General features: G+C 41.9%; 1 protein-coding gene across 3 annotated transcripts in view; it reads left to right on the top strand.

The window, feature by feature from the left end:
• The window catches only part of tns2a (tensin 2a), a 68,299-nt gene that overhangs the window by 32,189 nt on the left and 13,472 nt on the right, over positions 1-22,638 (top strand). For all 3 annotated transcript variants that reach the window (XM_074642967.1, XM_074642966.1, XM_074642968.1), the window contains exons 4-15: positions 11,136-11,174; positions 11,582-11,620; positions 12,761-12,810; positions 13,318-13,501; positions 13,664-13,714; positions 13,838-13,960; positions 15,967-16,031; positions 16,579-16,662; positions 18,351-18,463; positions 19,210-19,270; positions 20,376-20,451; positions 20,795-20,924. In XM_074642967.1, coding sequence (XP_074499068.1) covers positions 11,136-11,174; positions 11,582-11,620; positions 12,761-12,810; positions 13,318-13,501; positions 13,664-13,714; positions 13,838-13,960; positions 15,967-16,031; positions 16,579-16,662; positions 18,351-18,463; positions 19,210-19,270; positions 20,376-20,451; positions 20,795-20,924 — 1,015 coding nt within the window. The remainder of the gene's footprint in view (positions 1-11,135; positions 11,175-11,581; positions 11,621-12,760; positions 12,811-13,317; positions 13,502-13,663; positions 13,715-13,837; positions 13,961-15,966; positions 16,032-16,578; positions 16,663-18,350; positions 18,464-19,209; positions 19,271-20,375; positions 20,452-20,794; positions 20,925-22,638) is intronic.

The following is a 22,638-nucleotide window of genomic DNA, read 5'->3' as shown; positions in this document are numbered from 1 at the left end:
ATCGCGGGCGGTAAAGTACTTTTGACGTAGTTTTTTACTTTGACACAGCACTGCAGTGTGGTCCTAATGAAGCCCCTCGTTTTCATATGAATGGAAAACTGGAGGAAAACCTCAGCGTTTCTGTGCGTTATAGACAGGTGCCGTTGGATTTGTTCTTCGTTCCACATCTGGAGAAGTGCAGTAGTTTCTTCTACGGTCCAAACTACTCCTCGTCCACTAGCTGCCATGGCTCCGTGGGTACATCCCAAGTCTCTTAATTGCATCCACGTTTCCCTCACTTGCATTTTTTCCAAGGAAACATGAAATGTCCTTTCCTCTGAAGCGTCACGTGAAGTGACGTTCGTTTCTGATGACAGCAGCAGCTGATCACCGCTGGATCAGCTGTCAGTCGATTTTAACAGCTCAAGACTTTTGACTTTTGTGTCTGAACTGTACTAATAATACTAATAAAGACAGACAGTTATCACTGGCAGACCTGACAAATACCTGCACATGAATAACAGCTGCAGTCTGTATTTATACTGTGGACTGAGTCCTTTAAATCTGTGATATGTCTTTACTCTGGTATGAATCTCCAGTGATGTTGACACATAGCGTTATCAGATCAGTCCGGTCGGCAGCAGCGTCCAATCAGTAACAATAAAAAGGAGTGTCGGTCGGTAAAAGACTTCTGTGAAGTCTTCTCTCGTGTATCCTCGTTCGTCGCTCCTCATAGATCCCTCCTCGCTCCTTGGTCCTCGGTCTACGGCGGCAACTCTAGAGGGCTAAAATACAATGGCAAAAGGCAAAGCGAACCTGGAGCGCTTTGTGTCCACAATACACAGATTAACGGGGACTTGAATCGAACCATACTCAGACCACCTCCTGAGGAGATCTGAGTACAGTTCCCATGTACGCAAAAAATGCTGACTAATCGCTCTGAGTTCGTTCGGAGGGACAAAGTGTGAAAACACCCTGAGACTTTCACCACAGAGAGGTCTTGTTTGTGAGCTGTGGTGGTGCTCTGCAGAGGGTGATGACCCCGGAAGCAACTGTTGACAATACACGATTTCTGTCTGAATGATGAGAATGCGTTTTTGTGCAGATAGTAAACACTGTCGAGGCTGAAGAGGAGGTGAAGTTGTTGCTTTTTGGGGGGAATTGTATCTGTGCCTACGTATCAACAGGATGAATGACAGGGATGAAGTTGATTTTCATTTTTCAATTGTTGACCTCTCCCAGTCTCATCCCGACCAATGTCTTCCCACGTTGTTTATTTACCCGTGTTTATTTTTGTCCAGCTGAGAGCTTTCAGCCCATGTTTGGCCGGGGAGGAGGTTAAAGATGGGTGGATGAGAACACCGCTGTGGTGTGTATGTGCTTAGGAAGTCTAAGTTTCTCAACAATATGTTGAAATGTTATTATGAAATTTTTGCCCAATGATGGCAAAATCTTTCATCTAACCTCGCTTTACAACTCTGTTATTTATGTAAATTCTAAGTTATTTTGTCGCTCTTGTGATTTTAAAATAGTGATTTTGATAAAAAAGACGTGTTTTTCCAACCCGGAAGGTAGAATTGGACGGGTTCCCTCAACAAAAGCCAACGAGATTTTTCCATTGGGGTTTGGATTATTGAAAAAAATAAGCTCCGTGGCGAACAAATGTTTATGATACTTACACGTTTTGTTACGTCACATAATCTCCACAAAACACAGCTGTGGTATGTATATGCTTTGGCCTTCTAAATGTACCTAAAAACTCTCCGTACAAGCAACATGTGCGTTCTCCTGTTTTTGCTTTCCATCTGCGTAGCTTTATGAGTATATCTGTGCACGTGTGCTCAGTCCGTGTTAGTCCAAAGTGTTGACCCCCCAGCTCCATACCAGGGAATTGCATCCCACTTGGTCATTAAAGCTCCACCACAGGGACCCATGTGACCTGCGATATCTTCGGCCTTCCTCTCAGCTGCTCGGAGCGAAAATGAAACAGCTACAGCATAGAGACAGAGACCCCTTTCTTTCCCTTTTGGGGTCAAAAAGAAAGTGTGGGAACAAGAGACAAAGAGTGAGAGAGGGAAAACATGCTGAACAGGGAGAAAAATTAAAAAAAAAGAAAGAAAGAAAACACAGATAAACGCTTTGTTAGCTGGCCTCACATACAGAAAAAGCACTAAAAGTGTGATACGGGACACTTGAGTCCGGAGGATAGAAGTGTTTCACCTATAGGTGTTGTTTTTGCTTAGCCGTGGCCTTGAAGTCCCCTCCGTGTTAGGCCGGGTGCTTTCTGCTTTTCTCGTGAAGTCCACCTTGTCATGATTAAGAGGCATTAGACATGTGGGGTGCGTTTGAAGGATCGTCATAAAGCTAAGCCAGGTAACTCTCAACCCTGCCATAAAATGACTCCTGCAGGTTTGTGCAGAACAGAGACCATGTGCAGTCTTCCCCAAGCCTGCATGTAACCCACGTGACAAACAACTTTCCAAACCATTTCCCTTTGGGTGCCATCCCAGTACAACTGCAGTAAGTCAGTGTGTAAGTGTGATTTCTATCATCTTATGAGAACCAAATTGCTTCCCTAACCCCTCAAAGCTTTGCAACACAGATTGTTATACAGAGCAAGAGCAAAGGTAATATTTTCCACCCACGTTAACCATAAGGCTTTAGTTAATAGGTGGATACATGTGAAATTGTCCAAAAATAGAGCATGTAATTGCCAACCCCCAGCCCAGTCACAACACACACACACACACACACAAACATATTCTCATACAACAGTTTGTATGATATCTTACGAAAAAGTTATTCCTTGTTTTTCGTTCATTTTCCAACAAATGTCCAGCAACACGTGTCAATTTCCGCTTGTTACATGCATCCGGTCTTTTCAAAATAAATGTCCGTCTTCAAAGGAAACAACTTCCTTAGGTTTAGGAAAGGCTTAAAATAACACCGCAAGTGGCTTCACTTAAGTACGTAAATTACGTGACAAATAAATCAAAGTTGACTTCTGGTTTCACACGGGACACGAACATGCATTCTTTTCATCTGTTTGGAATTTGAACTATGACAGAAAACAGGTGTAAGACATATAGGTATACCATATCACTCAAACTCTTGACAAGCTTGAGTAATATACAATAGAGTGCTCCAGGACGACGTATTTTGGTAGGCAAACCAGGAAGTTAGCATCGCCAAAGGGATTTTTCCATTGGGATTTGGATTATTGTATAGAATAAGCTTTGTGGCAAACAAACGTTTATGATACCTACACGTTTTGTTCAGCAAGATAATCTTCACAAATGAACACCAAAATGATTTTTGAAGCGTGAATGCAATCGGCAGAAGTAAAAAACGAGTATTAATTCACGAGTGGGGTATTTATTGATGTATTTTTTTCTACGACAGAGGGTATGTTAACCACAGACCTTATTTCAGGCATCTAATCGACTTCCAGATCAGGGAACCAGAAGTGCTAAAATGCTAACTCATTTCTGTGTTCTAGGACTCATTTCTGCAGCACTCTATTGCCTTGAAGGTAGTACAGGACTCTGTTTTGGTGTTTTGGATTTGGAACGTGCTGACATACCTGTTGCATCAACATTACTTCCATACCCTGTATTCTTTAGCTCGCTCACTGATGATGGTGACGACGAAAGCACACAAGGTCGCGACCAGCATCGTATTTCACCGCTGATTCGTTGAGGCTTTCATCAGTGCTCTCTGATTGGCTCTCCCAAGAGAGCTTAAGGAATGGGACACTATTAAGCCTAAGGCCAACCATCAAAGGAAATGCTGCATGAGTTCTGCATTCACATGTAACTAAGGAGCAGATATGGTTTGATCAGGATCTCGATGGTTGCAACAGTTGGTCACAGATGTAGTGACTGTCACATCTTACTGCTCGGTGAGCTATGAATTCTTGCTGCGTAGAGGCTGGCCTGTGTTTGATTGTGCAATAGTTTATGCTGTTTTTTCCCCCCATTTTGCTCATTGCACAACCTCTTTGTTAAGTAGGTAAAAAGGGACCCACTGCTTTGTACTAACTCACACATACTGCTCCAATACACACTGGCCACTATGGATTATATGACATGCTTCATTTGACAGAACCACAGAAGAAGTAGCCAAGATACGTGTAGCTGCCACTTTAAAAAAACACACACTAGCTGAATCCTAAAATACATTTAGGAATTCATGTTTTGTCCATTCATGGTGCCTCTCTTAGTGATAAACAAATATTCCTATAAGGCAGTTGTGTTTTAAAGTCAGCAATTAGCCTTATTACCTTTATTCCTGATTTTTACATCCATGATGTCGAATCTCACATTACTGATGTTTTGGCAAGTGGCCATGGCAACAGGCATGCAGTGGGTTAGCCCCATTGATAACCACAGCACTCCTTATGTTACACTGTGATTCGGAGCCATAAAACCACTCTATTATATCGTTTTTAGGACACGGCAGGGGAACAAATCGGAGATCAGCATTTTTGAAATTATTGTTGGTGCAACCAACTACACAGCAACTCTTGGGCATAGCGTTATTACTATTACCGGTTTGTTTAAAGTTTGGAGACATGTTTCAACTTCCTCTCTTTACTCTGTTACCGTCTATGAGGGACACAGGATTGTTTTCCCCCAAAAGGGGGCGTGGTCATGCGAGCCTGCTCTGGATGACATATTGCCACTCTGATGTACAGTATACGCGGACACGCCCCCAGCGTTTCAGAGCAGACAATACTGCTTATTTTTTTGTATACATAGCGATTTTTTTATCATTCAAATTTGGCTGAGTCTGTGGTGTGACAAACGTATATTTATTTTTGCTTTACCCGGACTTTAAAGATGCAACGGGTCATGTGGACAGTGTATTTTAGGAACACTCCATGCTGGAGCACAAGGCACGACCTGCTTGCGCTATGTGAATTTCGAAATCGTAACAGATTGAACATTTCTTTGTATGGTAGTGACAGCTCTAGTCGCTGGACATGTTCTAATCAGGGGAGTGAATATATTCAAACTGCAACTTCTACAATAAATATATCATAAATAACATAATAAATTTATGTTATTTTTTTTATCATATACTGTATTCACACACACACACACACACACACTGAATCACTATGAATCTCACTGTCGCAGGCTCTCACAAACACACCCTTTTTTCTCACACTAATAACATACCAAGGCTGCTACCTCACCCCCTAGTTATCCCTCTTGGAGCCACAGCTCTTAAGCCATGCGTTGAGAGTAGAAAGCTGTGCATTATCCATTAGCTATGCTTCTTCTGGCTTTGATGGATCAAAGAGCATGTAAAGAGCTGGAAGAGCCAGGGCCACTGCTGCAAAACAAAACGGACAGAGAGAAAGAGAGAAAGAGGGCTGGCAGATGGAGATGGAGTGAAGAGGGCAGGGAAAGGGATGGAGGAAGGGGGAGGGGGGGTTATGGGGGTCAGGGCTCTCTGAGCCTCGCCAGCTGGACCCACCTGAGAGGAGGCAGCTGAGAGCAGTCTTATACTTACAGAAAGATGATAATACTATAGCAATAATAAAGTAAGTAATATTTAGAGGTGCACCGATCCAACTTTTTAAGTCCCGAAACCGATACAGGCTTGACTTAAACGTTGCTTTAGTAACTTTGTAAAACAAAATGGAACAAATAAACTCAATTTTTTATTTTATTTATACAAATTTAGTTTTTATTTATTATTTAAATAATAAATTGTATACCAATAACTTGGTAAAAAAAATATTCAAAATTAACTGAATTTAACTTTATTATTAAAATAATAAATCGTACACCAGCAACTTGGTAAAAATATTTGAAATTTACAGAATTTTTATTTATTATTAAAACAATAAATTGTACACCAGCAACTTGGTAAAACAAATTTCAAAATTAACAGAATTTTGATTCATTATTAAAATAATACATTTCACACCAGCAACTTGGTAAAAAGTCCTGAGTCAGTATCGGCCTGATATCTGATCCGGTATCGGTATCGGTGCATCCCTAGTAATATGCATGTCATGTCATGTCTGCAAGTCACGTTACTCTTTCTTGAGCTACTTCAGTGTTTACTTTTCAATTTACTAAGAAACATTTCAGGCATGTAACCGGCACTTGAATCCGGAGCTAGTTCGAACAAGCTAGACTTGGGTCTTTGTCTTTTTCAAGGATATTTGGTTACTGGGGATCAAACATGCTGTGACCTTCTAGTTTTAAAACGCTTCAAGACCGGGGACTATAAAGACACAAGAACAACAGTGGAGGCTCTAAAGGAAGGTGCAGTGAATGAAAAGATTTCAAGAAATCTAGGTAGGAAGTCGAAAGGTGAGACGAAGACAAACAGGAAGGTGTTTGTTAGAAATCGATTAGAAAAGAAAAGAAAGGGAAGAAAGAGGACGGAAGTATTGAGGTCGAGAGAAGAGGAGGGGGAGAGGATAAACAAAGGAAGAGAGAGGAGAAACTGGAGTGAGAGACTTGAGCAAGAAAAAAAGAGATGATAAGAAAAGAAAGAGGTAAAAAAAAAAAAAAAAAAACGGCAGAAAAAGCATAGAGGAAGAGACACAAAATCAAAGTAAAACATTTGGAAGAAATATGACATAACTGAAGAGAAAAGTAGCAGAAACACAAAATAGCAAAAGTAAAAGTAAAGAGGGATGTGGACAGGGATGAAAAATTGGAGGGAGAGGAGATGGGTGGAGGTCCATTAGCAGGAAGTTTGTGCGTAAGTGTTGGCCTGGGGAGATGGAATCTGGTGTGGTGTGTTTGTTCTGGCTTAGCGGCCACCCTGAGCAGGCCCCTTCACTGGGCACTGGGAGAGAGGGATGTAGAGGAATAAATGGAGGAGAAGAGGGAACGATTAGAAAGAAGAAGAAGAAGGAATGGCTCAATGAGCAGTGTGAAAGTGTCAGCCCAGGTAAAGCCTGATTCACGATGCATTCATAAATAAAAAAATAAAAACTGGGTAACTGTAAAGTCATAACAACTGGAAATTTGAAACAATATGGACTACTTCCAGGGTTAAGGAGTAACTGGAACCAGTGGATGCTTCTTGAAGGTTTTCTTTTGTCTTGTCAGCGGTTAGTTGAATTGCTTGAATTTTCCACCAGATTTCATTACAAGTTTTGTGGCATGGCTGTCACTGAATGTTCGGCACATCAAGCCCCACAAAGCAAGAATGAGGAGAACCGGTGACATACAGTACTTGCCAAACCTCCCAGTTTTCCCAATTGACTTTGTTCTCTCTTGGTATCCTCCTGGGATAGATGATTCTCTCAAAATATATTTCACCATCATCAGTTTCATAATGCCCCAAGGTACCAGCTCGTTCTCACGGCCGGGCCACACAGGGAACATCAGCAGCTGTTGTTTTTTTTATTTCGGCACCCATGTTAACAGGTTAGAGCAGCCACACTGCCCGTGTGAGCAGCGCAGCTCAGGCGTCCGTAAAAACAAGCAGTGAAAATGTTCTTTTGACCGTATATTGACATCATACCAGCAACATTACTACAGTTTCAATGTCTAGACATCTGTAGAATATGTCACAGACATGAAAAAAAGTAGATATTTATTTTTAAATCAACACTTCCTGCTTCCATTTCAAAATAAAAGCCCCCAGGCATTTTTTTTCTGTGGACAGTATTCCTTAATTTCTTAACAAGAGGCTTTTATTCTGAAATATTTACAAGACAGTGTTGTAGAAAATGCAGTGACTTGCAGGGCTCCATGAATGAATAAAGTACAGGGTTTTAATTGTAGATGATTATTATTATTATTTACAAATGAGCACACGCTTCTTAACCTTTTTCTGTCTAAAATAAATATAGATCACATTTATAATGAAATGAAATGGCCATTATGAAAGGCAAACTCAATGTAGAAAGAAAAGGCTGGCAGCAGAAACGCTGTCAATGTGGACACCGTACGCGATAGTTCAGCGAGGCAGCCACCATGCGCTGCTAACGTGCCTAGTCAGTCCCGGGAGTCATTTCCAACTCGTCAAATACGACAGCTTGGTCAGTGGGTGTGTATGCATCAAACTACAGTATGACTATGGCTCTACGTGGCCATGGAAGACGATAAAGTTCACGTATAGAGGAGGTCGGGGCAGATGGTTGGGTCCAAAAGCTGAAGCGTAGGGCCTCTGACCAAGCGGCCATATTAGACGAGCTAGGAGTTGGGAGAACGTGTTGAAAGTACACATGCAGCTTTACCCATTCTGATGGATAAAGTGAAAGTAAAGTTCTGAGAGACAGAGAAATGTAGGCTGATAAATCCAGACATGCATTCCACTTCCTTCACTTCATCTAAAAATATATTTTGCCACACAGCTGTACTAAAAATAACAGGAAGCTGCAGCTGAAAAGTTGATCCAGGTTTATCACGGAAATATCTGCATTTTAAGGTCAGACTTCATGTGTCACAGTTGCATGAAAGCATCATTGAGGTTGGAGAAGGCGCTGTACAGTAGATGTGCAACATTATGTAAAATAACAGGGTCCTTCACTAAGACACTAAACACCTATCTGCTCACTATTGCAAGCTGCTCTGCCCACAAGATTTGGACAGTAGAGGAGAGAGAGAGAGGCGTCTTTCCTTTTAATAAGAGTCAACGAGTAAATAGAGGGAAAGAGATATTTGACCGGGACAGGAAGAAGGTAATTGCTTGCTTGCCATGGTAGTTGAAATTGAGTTTAGAAGAATGATGGTAGAGCATGTAAAGGGCCCAAAAAATCAAGCCCAGCCCTGCAATATGTAAAGAGGATGGAGCTGATTGAAAGCCACATCTGAATCATGACAGATGAGTTTCATATGTTGCTGCAGAGTCAAACTGGCTGTCTTTAAACAGGGACTTTTAGATGTTATGTCTAAATACAATGCATTGTTTCACGCTGTCATGCTCTGATTTAAGAAAAAAAAAAACTGAAAACAGAAAAATAGAATGAAACGGATCTGTGTCAGCCAGAAGGAACTGAGAGAAATTAGAGCCCCCGACCAAGCTCAAACCTATCTAGTCATGAATTGGGTTCAGGCTGGGTATAAAAAAAAGATATAAAAAAAGAACCACAACACAGGATAAGATTTGAGATTCATTTCCCTGCGGAGATAGAGAAAAAAAACATTAATTCTCAGAGTGAGTCACACAGGAACATTGTCCAGTTTGTCATTTGATAGCCGAAATAAACCTGTTTCCTGCGACTTCTATCCAGTCTCAATTTAGCTCATTATCTGTCCCTCTGGCTTCCTGTTGATGTCCGTAGTTAAGCAACAGCAAGAGACTGAGCTTGATGCTTAAGAAAGAAGGGGAGAAAGGAAGATTAACACAAACTGTACAACACGCACACACTCACACAGTGGTGACACACCCACAGGTTCAAGGCCTGTGTAACTTCCCTTTTGTGCACAATGAGAAATACACAGCCCTTGCCCTTTTCCTGTATCCAAATAAACAGTCAAAAAAGGGCTGTGTAGCGGGAACACTGCTTTATGTGTGTGTATGTGCACATGTGTGTGTGTGCATGTGTGTGTGTCCATGTGTTGCGTGTGTTACGTAAGCATGACTGTGGCTCTCAGCCCCCCCCCTTCATTAGGACTGCTGTTCTGCTCTGGCTTCCTTTGGTCACAGTTCATTGACCTGTAGGCCCATAACAAACATGGGAGTTGGATGTGTTACTCTGTATGTGTGTGTGTTTCTGTCCCAGTGCTCCTCCAGCTGTGTTCTTGGCTTCACATTTGCACATACTTTACATCTTCTAAACATGCTCTCAAACATCAGCTGTACTTGTATTTACGTGGCACATGAGTGCATCTAAGTAGTTTCACAGACAGTGTTTGTGCTCTATTCATCATCATGTACTGTAGCTCTTAAAGTTGAAGTGAAAGAGTCTTAACCAAATTAAGCTGGTTTACTAAATGGATTTCCATTCTAATGAACAATTATAGGCCTATACCAAACATGTCAAATGTCAGCATTTAAAAAAAATCTTTTGTGGCAAGAGCGCTGCCATGTTGCAGTATACTCTAGCCTGTGACATCACGAGGTTGGTTGGCTCGGCTGAGTTACACAGATACAACGGTAGAGACCGTGAAAGACGGAGACTGAGGAGACACAGGATAGAAAAAGAAAAAAATAGGAGACACTATTGTATTTTTCCTGGAGGTAAATTTGAGTTTTACAATGTTAAAACCAAGGACAACACAGTCCATTTCATAAACTGCCACTACGGAGATCAGTAACGTTACTGCAACGTTGGCTTGTGGCACTGAAAGAGCCCTCCGACTGGCACTGAGGCCAGCTGGCTGTCTCACCATCTCCCGTCCTCTCTCCTCTTTGATCCCCTGTCTTTCCTCCTCTGACCGTTCAAAGACAGGGTCGCTAAGAAAATAAACGGCGAAAGCACTACGTTATTCTGAAGCCCACGTTGTAGCGTTTGTTTACACAACTTGCTGGTAGCTTCTGCTAGCTAGCTACCGGCTCAACATTAGCATACCAAAGCTACCATCACAAATAAAACTAATCTCCAAAGCAAACACTAGAGACTTTATCAGCCTAGTTAGTTAGTTAAAGGAGAACACAGGTTAGGCAGATAATGTCTTTCGTGTTTGCTTTGGTGATAAGTTTTACATTTTGGTATGCTAATGTTGAGCCAGTAGCTAGCTAGCAGAAGCTACCAGCAAGTTAACAAACGCTGTAACGTGGGATTCAGAATAAAGTAGTGCTTTCGATGTTTTGACCCTGTCTTTGAACGGTCTGAATTAGCAACATGGCGGCAACATGAAACGAAGTTTCTTTTTTTCTTTTAAATACTTTAATTTGTCTTGTTTGTTGTATAATGAAGTGGAAATCCATTTAGTCAACCAGCTTAACTTGGTTGACTGTTGAGATTCAGCTTTGAAATACTTTCAACCTTGTACTGTGTGTCATGCTAATACCTCTTCACCATGTATAACATGTATAATATATACTGAATAAATGTTATACCATTTACTATTACTTTATTTGCTTCATTATGAGTTGTCTTTCAATCAATCATTAAGATATAAGTGGAAAAAACTGCTACTGCAGCACATTTAAGAGACAATACACAGTCTTTGTCCCATAGGCTATGTGTGAACGTTGTATTCACATGTGTCTCTCTTTGTATGTTCCAGGTGACCTCGGCATGCATCCCAGCTCCCACCAATGATTTGGTAAGTCCCCTTCATTTCTTTTCCTCAATAACGTTCTGTCTAGAAGAGTTTTCCCTCTTTGTCTGGCCTTAGTTACAAGGTATGGTTTCCCAAAACCACTGTATGGTTTCCTCCTGCTGAATTCCTTTTGGGAAGCCGAGCCCTCAACCCAGTTTGAAACCGGTTCATTCCTGGAGCACTGCAGGATTCCAGTCTGCAAGAAAAAAGTAGTCGATGTTGCTACAGGAAGTAGTAATGTTTATCCATTAGAGAGTCTGTTTGTTTAATTAACTCTCTCCTATTTCCTCTGTGTCCCCCCTCCTCCTCTCTACCTCCTCCCCTCTTTCTTCCTCTCTCTCACCTCCTTCCGACCTCCTCCCTTTGCCCTACTTCCTTCTCACCATCCTTCTCCTCTCTTCTCCTTTCAGCGAAGAGGGACCGCTCCTTCTCGACACATCCAGCACCTGGTGAGCGCACTTTAACCTCCCGTCCTCCATCCCCTTGTCCTCCTCATACCCTCATACCTTTTTGTCAAGGAAAACACGTTTGCCTACTAGATGATGAGACATCTCAAAGCTGATCTCTTAGCCAAAAGGAAATGTTGCATCATTAAGGGAGCATGAACGGGTTCAGTGAATTTCATAGCAATCAATCAGCCTATCAGATCTGATGTTTTGTGTGAGAATTGTGTTAGAATTCACTCCCTGGGGACATGAATATTGACATCATTGTTTAAAGCAGCAGTAGGCAGAATATTTTTGGCATCATTGGGCAGAAAATCCATAATAATCTTCCAGCATATTGTAATTCAAGTGTTCTGAGAGAAAACTAGACTTCTGCACCTCCTCATGGCTCTGTTTTCCGGCTTTAGATAATCTAGCCCGTGACAGGATACTTTGGCCAATCACAGGTCATTTCAGAGAGAGAGCGTTCCTATTGGCTGGTCATTCAACGGAGGCAGCCGTCAATCAATTGCAAACTCCGATCAAATGGTCAAACTAGGCAGCGCTGATAAAATACGAATCAATATTCTGTTACTGTGATGCCTATTTCTCTCCTCAAATGTTTTCAGAAACATCTTGTAGTGTACTGTTTAGCTGTAAAATTAGAATGTTTTCTCCAGCTGGTGGGCGGTGCTTAGTATTTCCTCAACTGATCTCATGAACATGGCTGCCGGGTCACAAACTTTCTCATTTTACAGCTAAACAGTACACTAAAAGATTTTTCTGAAAACACTTGATTGGAGTTCACGAGTGATTGACAGCTGCCTATGTTAAATGAACAGCCAATAGGAACGCTCTCTCTCTGAAATGACCTGTGATTGGCCAAAGCCTCCCTTCACAGGCTAGATTTTCTAAAGCCTGAAAACAGAGCCATGAGGAGGTGCACAAGTCTAGTTCTCTCTCAGAACACTTGAATTATAACATGCTGAAAGGTTATTATTTCTGCCTACTGCAGGTTTAAAATAAAAAAATAAATTAAAAAAATTCTTCTTGATGAGTCTGATAAGAATAAAACCAACCAGGCATCTGAGCTTGACTGAACCATGTATGTGGGTTGTGGGATGGCCTCATTAACCAACCGTATCTTTGTGTTTTTTTCCACAGGGTTCCACCAAGTCTCTGACCTATACCAAGCAGAGAAACACCCTGCCAAGGTAAAGGTCATCTCATGCATTTCGTATAATACATGCTGTTGAAGTGCCTGTTGCTCTGCCTCCAAAGAGGGATTTTCTACAGAAACCATTCAATGCATACCATGACTATGGGTTTCCACATCTGCACCACTTTGCTCTAATCAGTGTCCTTTTTGTTTCCGCTGTCCTTCACTTGCTCCTCAGACTAATGGCCACATCTTCATCATTCTTTCAGGAAGATTTAGCGTCAATCATGTGGTGAAACAAGTTGGCTCTTGATCTGACCTACATGTCACAAAAATCCCCTATTTTCTCTTTCTCTCCATTCATTCAGCCACGAGTTTCGTCAAACTGTGTGTGATGGAGCACATTCGTGTTGAGCCGCCACAGACAACCTGTTGTAACGCTCAAATTTTTTGACCCATGTCCACCTTTCTCTCTGTGTCTCTCTTAACCCGACTCCATGCTCTCTCTCTCTCTCCTCCTCTTTCCTTTCCCCCTCCATTTTTTCCTTCTCTGTTCCTCCAGGAGCTTCAGCGTGGACCGCGTGATGGAGAGAGTGATGGAGCGCCACTACGACTTCGACCTGACCTACATCACCGAGAGGATCATCTCCGTGTTCTTCCCCCCGAAGCTGGAGGAGCAGAGATACCGTGTTAACCTGAAGGAGGTGGCTGCCATGCTCAAGTCCAAACATCAGGACAAGTTTCTGGTGAGGGACTTGTTGCACAATAGAGACAATATGTTTTGACACATAGCCACAGGAAGCTGCAAAATACACCGAGCAACCCGCAAATTGGCAGTCTATTGTTTTTTTTGTCTGCCACAACCATGATAAAATGATAACTGGCTACAAACATCTCTTCTGTTTCAGCTCCTGAACCTCTCCGAGAGGCGCCACGATATCACCCGACTAAATACAAAGGTGGAGATTTTATTCTTGTATTTCTCGTAACTCTATGTTGAGAATTCAGTTCACAACCTTTAGTTTAATTACCTCCAACCACACGATCTCCCTCTCTCTCTCTCTCTCCATCTCAACCACCAGGTCCAAGACTTCGGCTGGCCCGACCTCCACGCCCCACCGCTGGATAAGATCTGTGCCATATGTAAGGCCATGGAGACGTGGCTGACCTCTGACCCCCAGCACGTGGTGGTCCTGCACTGCAAGGTCAGAGTTCAGGGGGGCCGCCGTGTTTTTTTTTTCTAGACGGACGTCCAGCTGTTTCCCGGGGCTCTGAAATGGGCAGATGTATCGACATGCAGTAATGAGTAAAGTTTTGTAGCAACATATATTGAATTGTAAATAGTGATGATTCGCTAGTTTTTACTGGCGATAGGGGGCAAATATGCTGCTTTATGCTAATGTATGTATATATTTATTTATAGAAATCAATTACCAACACAAAACAACGACAAATATTGTCCAGAAACCCTCACAGGTACTGCATTTAGCATAAAGAAATATGCTGAAATCATAACATGGCAAACTGCAGCCCAACAGGCAACAACAGCTGTCAGTGTGTCAGTATGCTGACTTGACTATAACTTGCCCCAAACTGAGTGTTATTACCATTAAGTTGGCATGTCTGTAAAGGGGAGACTCGTGGGTACCCATAGAACCCATTTTCATTCGCATAACTTGAGGTCAGAGGTCAAGGGACCCCTTTGAAAATGGCCATGCCAGTTTTTCCTTCCCAAACTTTTGCGCAAGTTTGCGTTAGCATTATTTAGCCTCCTTCACAACAAGCTAGTATGACATGGTTGGTACCAACGGATTCCTTATGTTTTTCTAGTTTCATAAGATGCCAGTATCTTCACTCTAGCTTTAAAACTGAGCCCGCTACAACCTATGAAAGATCGATTGCGTTAATAAGTAAAAGAAATTACTGGCATTAAAACTAATTTGCGTTAATGCGTTATTATTATCGCGATAACTTTGACAGCCCTACGAACAATGCATCATGTTTATAGATAAATTATGTCATGCATGTAAAATCTTAATCTGTAAAGTGACTAGCAACTAAATAACTGCCAGATGAATGTAATGGAATATAACATTTCCCTTTGAAATGGAGTGGGCTAGAAGTATAAAGTAGCATAAAATGGAAATACTTTTATTATTATTAATTATAATTAAATATTAATATAATTATATTTAAATACACTAAATGTAAAGCTGCATTCCACCACCTGGAAAGGTTAGTAACATAGTATGGAGGAATGTTACAGAAATAAACAACTAACCACCGGAATGCTTCTTTATGATTACACGCTGCAACTGCCATCATGGATATGAACATGTACGACAGTTACAATTTCTTTCACTTGCTTGTACTTCTAATCAGCCTTAATCTCTTCATTCACTGCTTCTGATGTAAAGTGCAATAAATTAAGTTCGATATTGCAGTTAAAATATAACTTGACTAAAACCAAAATTGCAGAGTGCACCTTATAATTCAGTGAGCCAGAAAATTAACCCTACAATCTGCATCAGACTCTGTCAAACTCGACCTCCACATCATTCGGCGATTCGTTTTATGTCCTCATTTCATGAAAGTAGTGGTGACTTGAACTTTTCCACCGTTACCAAACAGCGACCAGCTAACACAGAGGGCGACCGAGCTCCCACGGCTTGTCTGGATGTTTTCTTTATTGGTTTTGGTTAGGAGAATTTAAATACTAAAACCAGACTACTTCTGTGGTCTGCTGACTTTTCCAGAACATTCCAGCTTATAGGCAACTCTTTCCCAGCTGCAGATCACGCCAGGGGGACGGGAATAAACAGCGTTTTTGTCAATGAAGACTCCTCCAGTGAGAGGCTCAAGGAAGCAAAACAAGCTTTAATTTGTGCTCAGTGTGGAGGTGCAGCCTTCTTATTGGTATCTGGAGGGGTCGCATTAGGAATTTGAGGCTGGAATGTCTTTGGAATGTGTCAGGAAGTACGGGGCACCCGGTGTAAAAAAAAAAAAACACAGCAGGGAACTTTTTAATTTGAATTCAAACTGCTTGTCCACATTTTTCTATGTCCCTTGCTTGTCCATGTCGTCCCTTCTCTCTGCCTAACTGTGTCTATCAAAAATCAACCCTGCAGTAAAAAACAAATGTCACACATTACAAGCTGTGAAGATCAGCTGTCTGTACTTATCATGACTTTGCCCCTCTCTCTTCCTACAGGGCAACAAAGGTAAAACAGGTGTGATTATTGCAGCCTACATGCACTACAGCAAGATCTCCGCAGGGTGAGTGTGTGTGTGTGTGTGTGTGTGTGTTGGAGACATCCAAAACCACATTTTGACATTTTCTTGTTCATCAGAATATCCACACATGGAACATATTAACGATCTTTGTACTGACGTGCAAAAAACATATTGGATTTAAATTCAACTGTTCACATGTGCATGCCAAATATGTTTAAAAATGTATCGCAACAGTATATCTAGTGTCTTCTAATTCAAGTGTACGCAGCACAATGATTTCCATTCAGACTCTGTTGATAAGTCATTTGATAAATTAAGCCCAGCGGATTTTTGTGCAGGAATCAGTGGAAACTGGTTTATCCTGTAGCTACTGCCAGCTGTATCCTCTCCATGTACTTTCTGGCATCTAGAGGGTCTGGTGCAAGTCCCATGATGGAAATGATTGGCTAAAGCATGTGTGTGTGTGTGTGTGTGTGTGTGTGTGTGTGTGTGTGTGTGTGTGTGTGTGTGTGTGTGTGTGTGTGTGTCTGTGTCTGTGTGTGTGTGTCTGTGTCTGTGTCTGTGTCTGTTTGCGTGCATTTCTGTGCAGGGCGGACCAGGCTCTCAGTACTCTCGCCATGAGGAAGTTCTGTGAAGATAAGGTGTCCTCTTCCCTCCAGCCGTCCCAAAACAGGTAGAGGCCACGGGATGGAATGAGGGGGAAATTGGCAATGGGGTGATGAAGGTTGGGGGGGGCGGTGGTTGAGGGTATCCCACATCACAGCAGAGCTTATATGCATCCTCTTTTAGCATCCTATTTAAAACAGCTTTTAGCCTCAAGCTTTTCATGTGTACTGCTGGATTTGATTCATCTTGAACCTCAGGTTTAGGCCTTTTTCACATCAGACATTTTTGACATGTAGGTGTAAATAATAAGATGGCTGAAGCTGCCTCACTGTCACTGTCACAGCTCACTGGCTGCTCCTTTCTGCTTTCCCATCATTGTTTCATTGACTTTAAAAAATGTCAAGTTGACGTAGACTAGGGAGAATGAATCACGACAGTACATTTACATCCTCACAGTTTATAGTTAAGGGAATAGATTTGACCTTTTGGGGAATATGCTTATACAGGAAGCAGAAGGAAACAGCCAGCCTGGCTCTAGCTGTCTGACATTTCAGACACACTCATACATTTACAGTAATCTCATATACTCCAACCCAGTCGCCAGAAAAAATGTTGGCATCGTACGTTTCTGTAAACCACGGGATACGTTGAATGTTGACATTCCTGAACCAAATATATCTTTCACAAATACGCTTCGTATCAGCCTTGTATCACGCTTGCAGCGACCCACAATGCCACGTGATTAACGTTGCAAAAAAATTGGTTAAGTTTAGAAAATTATCATAGTTTGTGTTAAAATAAAACGTAACAACGTGACGTAACAACGTGACGTAACAACGTGACGTAACAACGTGACGTAACAACGTGATGTATCAACGCGACGTAACAACGCGACGTAACAACGCAACGTTACAACGCGACGTAACAACGTGACGTAGCGTGACAACGTAGCGTGACAACGTAGCGTGACAACGTAGCGTGACAACGTAGCGTGACAACGTAGCGTGACAACGTAGCGTGACAACGTAGCGTGACAACGTAGCGTGACAACGTAGCGTGACAACGTAGCGTGACAACGTAACTAGCGTAAATAAATAACATCTGCCCATAGCAGACTTTCTTACGTAACGCTGCGTATCAAGCGTAATAACGTTACGTAATAAGCGTAAACACAACGTTTACTTTTGGTTTCACATGGGACACAAACAGCAGTCTCCTGGGTGAAAGTCCTGTGTTTCTTTGACCCATCCACCGCCCTCTGTGGACTTTCTTTATTCTCGTTATTACACCACTTAAAAACGTCCGCCCCATTACGTCACTTGTTCTCTGTCCGTGGTTTGCAGAAATGTACAATGCCAAAATTTTTTCCTGATGACTGGTCTGCATACTCATATTAAAGGCATAAAACTTGTGTCAAGAAAAGGACAAGTGATTGACTCAAGTTCAGCTGTGACAGACACAAGAAATATTTTCTCAACCAATGGGCAAATTGTTTTAGGAAATGTGAAATATTTAGGCTTAGAGGATGTGTTTTCTTGTCTTTTGACCTGCCTCACTTTCTCCTTTGAAGAAACCACTGTTGGCTGGCTATCTGTCAACAGCATCGTCTGCTCCGGGGCTGTTTGCATTTTTTCTTCTCTCTTTTAAAGATACTTGTTCATTTTATCTCAAGTCTCCATCTGTTATTGTTATTCTCCATCTTTATCTCACTTAGCCTATATCACAACGATTTCTCTCACTCCCTCTCTCTTTCAGGTATATCTATTACTTTGGGGGCCTTCTGTCCGGGGCGATCAAGATGAATAGCAGCCCTCTCTTCCTCCACCAAGTTCTCATCCCGTCACTCCCCAACTTCCAGGGTGATGGAGGTGTGTTTATTTAGTCTTTTTAGCCAAATCATCAAAGCACAGAACAGACATCTACCAGTTCCTAATGTATATGTGTCGTTATGGGAGCATCTCTATTCCCTTATAGATCCCTTTTCTGTTAGCAAACATGATGACGTATTTTGTGGGCAGAGCGTTATTATTTGGACATTACATCACATTATCTGCAAATACAAACTCTAAGGCATGGAAACACAGAGCTACTGAAGCTGACTGGCAGCTGATCCAGCTGTGCCACCGACAGATGACACCCAAGCAGGAAAGACGTCTTGTGTTCCATCTATTCCTTTTTCTTTGCATCTTTTCCCACATCTCTCTCTCTCTCTCTCTCTCGGTGAAAAGGAATAAGATATGATGGTGGGAAACATGAATACAATTAAGTGAACTGAGATGTACCCTCTATCTCTGTTCTCCTGTCTGATCCGACTAGCAGATAAAATGCATAGCCTATAGCCTATATGTGATGGGATGTTTGTTTTGGCGTGGTGCTGGCAGCTCTGGCAGCTGACAAGCTTTCCCTACTGAATCACAGCAATGTTGCAGACTGCAGCGCTCTCATAAGTGGTCACATTCACCCTCCACCCACACAAACTACTCTGTTTATCTTTAATCTGCTGATCAAGTCCAGAAGGAGAGGGTGGCAGACAACACATTCCTCTATCTTCATGCTGATAATGCTCGCTATGTCTGACTTTTCTTCCTCCTCCTCCTCCTCCTTCTCCTCCTAGGTTACTACCCCTTCTTGAAGATCTACCAGTCCATGCAGTTGGTCTACACTTCAGGCATATAGTGAGTCTCTCTTGCTGTCATATGGCCGACTTGGTAGCACAGATAAACTGGGGCATATTTGTTGGCTCTGGGGTGTTTTCGCTCGTGAGCTGATCGGTTTCAAAACCGTCACAGAGTAATTAAAGAGATAGGAGTGAGGGAAATTACTCAAAGCCAGGGCATCTTTCTTCTCAATCCAGCTTTTAAAGGAACAGTGTGTAGGATCTGGCGGTATCTAGCGGTGAGGTTGCAGATTACAACTTCTCCCATGTGCCAAGCGTGTAGGACTGCTGCGGTGGCCGCCGCCGCGAGAACGCGAATGACCCTCTCTAGAGCCAGTTGTTGTAAGAGAAGAGTGCTTAGAGTGTGTATACGTGGGAACTGAGTGGTGAAGCAAGAGAGAGAGAGAGCGGCGGCTACGGGAGCGAGTAACGTTCTAGACTGGTCCAAGCAGGGAAGATAACAGTGTTAGGATTGTTCGTTCTGGGCTACTGTTGAAACATGGCGATGCGACATGGCGGACTTCGTGGAGAGGGGATCCGCCAAAGCCCCAGGATGAGCGCCGGGCTTTGAAGCAAATTTTCATAGTGCCCAAACAGCAGTACTACAACGTCCGTGTCCTATACGTGATGTCATTGGAACCTAAAATACTTTTTCCCATAGACTTACATTGGGAAAGAGACGTCTGTAAATCAGCAGACAATTTCTTTTGAGGCAAATCAACTTCCCAGTATGAACACTATATCAATATAGAATATCGTTAGATCCTGAAAAGTTGTAATAGGCACTAATAGCTTGAATCCAGGGTTATATCTCTTCCTCCGTTCATGGGAATGAGACCCCTAATTGTTACACACTGGTCCTTTAACTCATATCTTGTAACTTTATTGTTTACACCTCAAGGCCTTTCCAGGTTAATAAATGTGAATATAGTCATTGTCTAATGACAACATGATCAAAATGGTGCTAAAATCAATCATTTAAATAATAGTCTGGGACATGATCTAAACATCCAATCAATCTTTCACAGTGTGTCACATTGTCCATGTTTGGTCACATACTGTATCTACTTGCATTCCTTGTAGTTATTTAATAGGCTTGTTTGTGTGTGCTGTGTTGTCTACAGTGACCTTCAGGGCACCGGAGGCAGGAGGCTGTGTGTCACCATCGAACCGGCACTGCTGCTGAAAGGTGACATCATGGTGAGTTCACATTGGAAGTTAAATGACAAACAGAAGACACTTGATATGGGTGAGGTCGTAATCATCCTGACTTAAAAAGAAGAAATACTTTACAAACAAACAGTACATATGCTGACAATTGCCATATCTCGTCTCTGAAATATACACTTTGGTCTGGAAGAAGGTTTTGTCACTTTGTTAACAAGGAATCACAATTTGTCCGTTTTGTGCAGTCAGTCATTTCGAAAGTGTAGCTGTCACTCGGTTTGGAATACAAAGCCTTAAATTTACTGCTCAAACCCCGTCATTATCACACATTCATTTTGAGCTGCGTCTCTTCTGCCCTCTCTGCCGCCCTCTGCAGGTCAAATGCTACCACAGGCGAGCCCAGAGCGCTGACAGAGACACTGTGTTCAGGTTGCAGTTCCACACCTGCACCATCCACGGATCCCAGCTCTGGTTTGGCAAAGGGGAGTTGGACGAAGCTTGTACTGGTAAATTTATTTAGGTTGTATAGAGCATTTCTTTTTTTAATCCTGTAGCTATTCCACATTGGTACTGCAGTATTTGATTAACATTTCCTTTTATGGGCAGTCAAGGTGTACAGATATCCTGGGTAGTATGGGACATGTACAATGGCTACATTAGTATCAGCATCCCCTTAAAGCAGCAGTGGGTAGAAAAAAGTTATTTTATAAAACGGTCACTATAGAGAAGAGGGAAAGAGCTGCCTCTGACGGGTCAAGGGAGATACCTGCTGAGACAACATGACCATTTTAACATTACTCTTTGTAGGGAGATCAGTCCACCGTTTAGTTGCTGTAACTGAAAAAGCAGTTTAAGTAAATTTTGTTGAGCAATTTTTTATATTTCCCGTCTCCCCTCGTTGATGATCCTGTTTGTCTTATTTCACTATGAGCTGTTAGAATAAATAGTTTAAACCTGCAGTATCTTATAAAGTAAACAAACAGAACATAAACAAAAAAATTAAGTTGTATTTTTTGATAATATTGAAATAGTGGTTTGAGTTTGTTTTTTTGTCCAGTGCTTTAAGAGCTGGTTTAAAGGCTAAAGCCTGGTCAGCATATTGCAAAATACATCACTTTAACTGTTTCGAATACAGCCTTGGACTCAAGGATGAACTGATTAGATTTTGGTGGTCAAAGGTCAAGGTCATTGTGACCTTACTTCTCTCCCATACTCCATTCTCGTGATATCTCAGAAACGTCTTGAGCAAATTATTTCAAATTTAGCACAAACGTTAATGTGGACTCAAGGATGAGCTGATTAGATTTTGGTGGTCAAAGGTCAAGACCTTACGTCCGTCCCATTGTTGTGAAAGAGATATCGCAGGAACGCCTTGAGCGAATTTCTTCAACTTTGGCATAAAACGTCCATGAACAGATTCGATTTTGGTGGTCAAAAGGCCAAGGTCAATGTGACCTCACAAAACACAGTTTTGGCACATAACTCAAAGAACTCATATGCTACATATTACAATTTTACACAAAATGTCTAACAGGATAAAAATGATGAAGAGATGATAATTTGGACAGACATGGATGTAAACTAAACTTCACTGGTTGGCGGAGGCATACAACGGCACGGCGGTAATTCTAGTTGCTTATGAGTTCAACTTTTGATTTATACAATTAAGATTGTGTTATATCTTCTTTCAAATGTTACGCAGTCTCTCTTCAAATGTACCAGAATATAGTGTCAGAGTGGATTTTGCCTGATTTTGCATCCTGAATGACAAGGGTAATCATCACATACAACTAATTGACATAATATTTGGAAATTACTATTGTGGGAATGTGTCCACAGTGGTTTGCTACCTAGAATGTCCTCATAATACTGTGGTTGAATAAATCCTTTAATAGTAGCAGCTTAATCCCCCATCCTGGACATAATAACAGCTCCCTGGAGGTGAGTATATACGGAGAATGAGTTGTACTGTAGGGAGGGAGTGTCTCCAGCTATCCCTCAGAGAGAGTAAAGGAGGCTTAGTGAGCACTGGTCTGTTTGAATATGCTCATTACCTCATTTCCTCCTCGGTTTCACTTTCTGGAAATGAAAGAATATGTGTAGCTGAAAAACATGTCTGTTGTGTATGTGGCCCTCAATCCATCACACTATTCATTTGTAATTGTAAATAAACACCACTGTGGGTTCATGCAGCTCAGAACACATCTGTGGAAGGTATTA

Source organism: Sebastes fasciatus, chromosome 8 (assembly GCF_043250625.1).
Source record: "Sebastes fasciatus isolate fSebFas1 chromosome 8, fSebFas1.pri, whole genome shotgun sequence".
NCBI classification, from domain to species: domain Eukaryota; kingdom Metazoa; phylum Chordata; class Actinopteri; order Perciformes; family Sebastidae; genus Sebastes; species Sebastes fasciatus.
The sequence above is the reverse complement of the archived record's forward strand: the minus strand, read 5'-3'. Positions and strand labels throughout refer to the sequence as shown.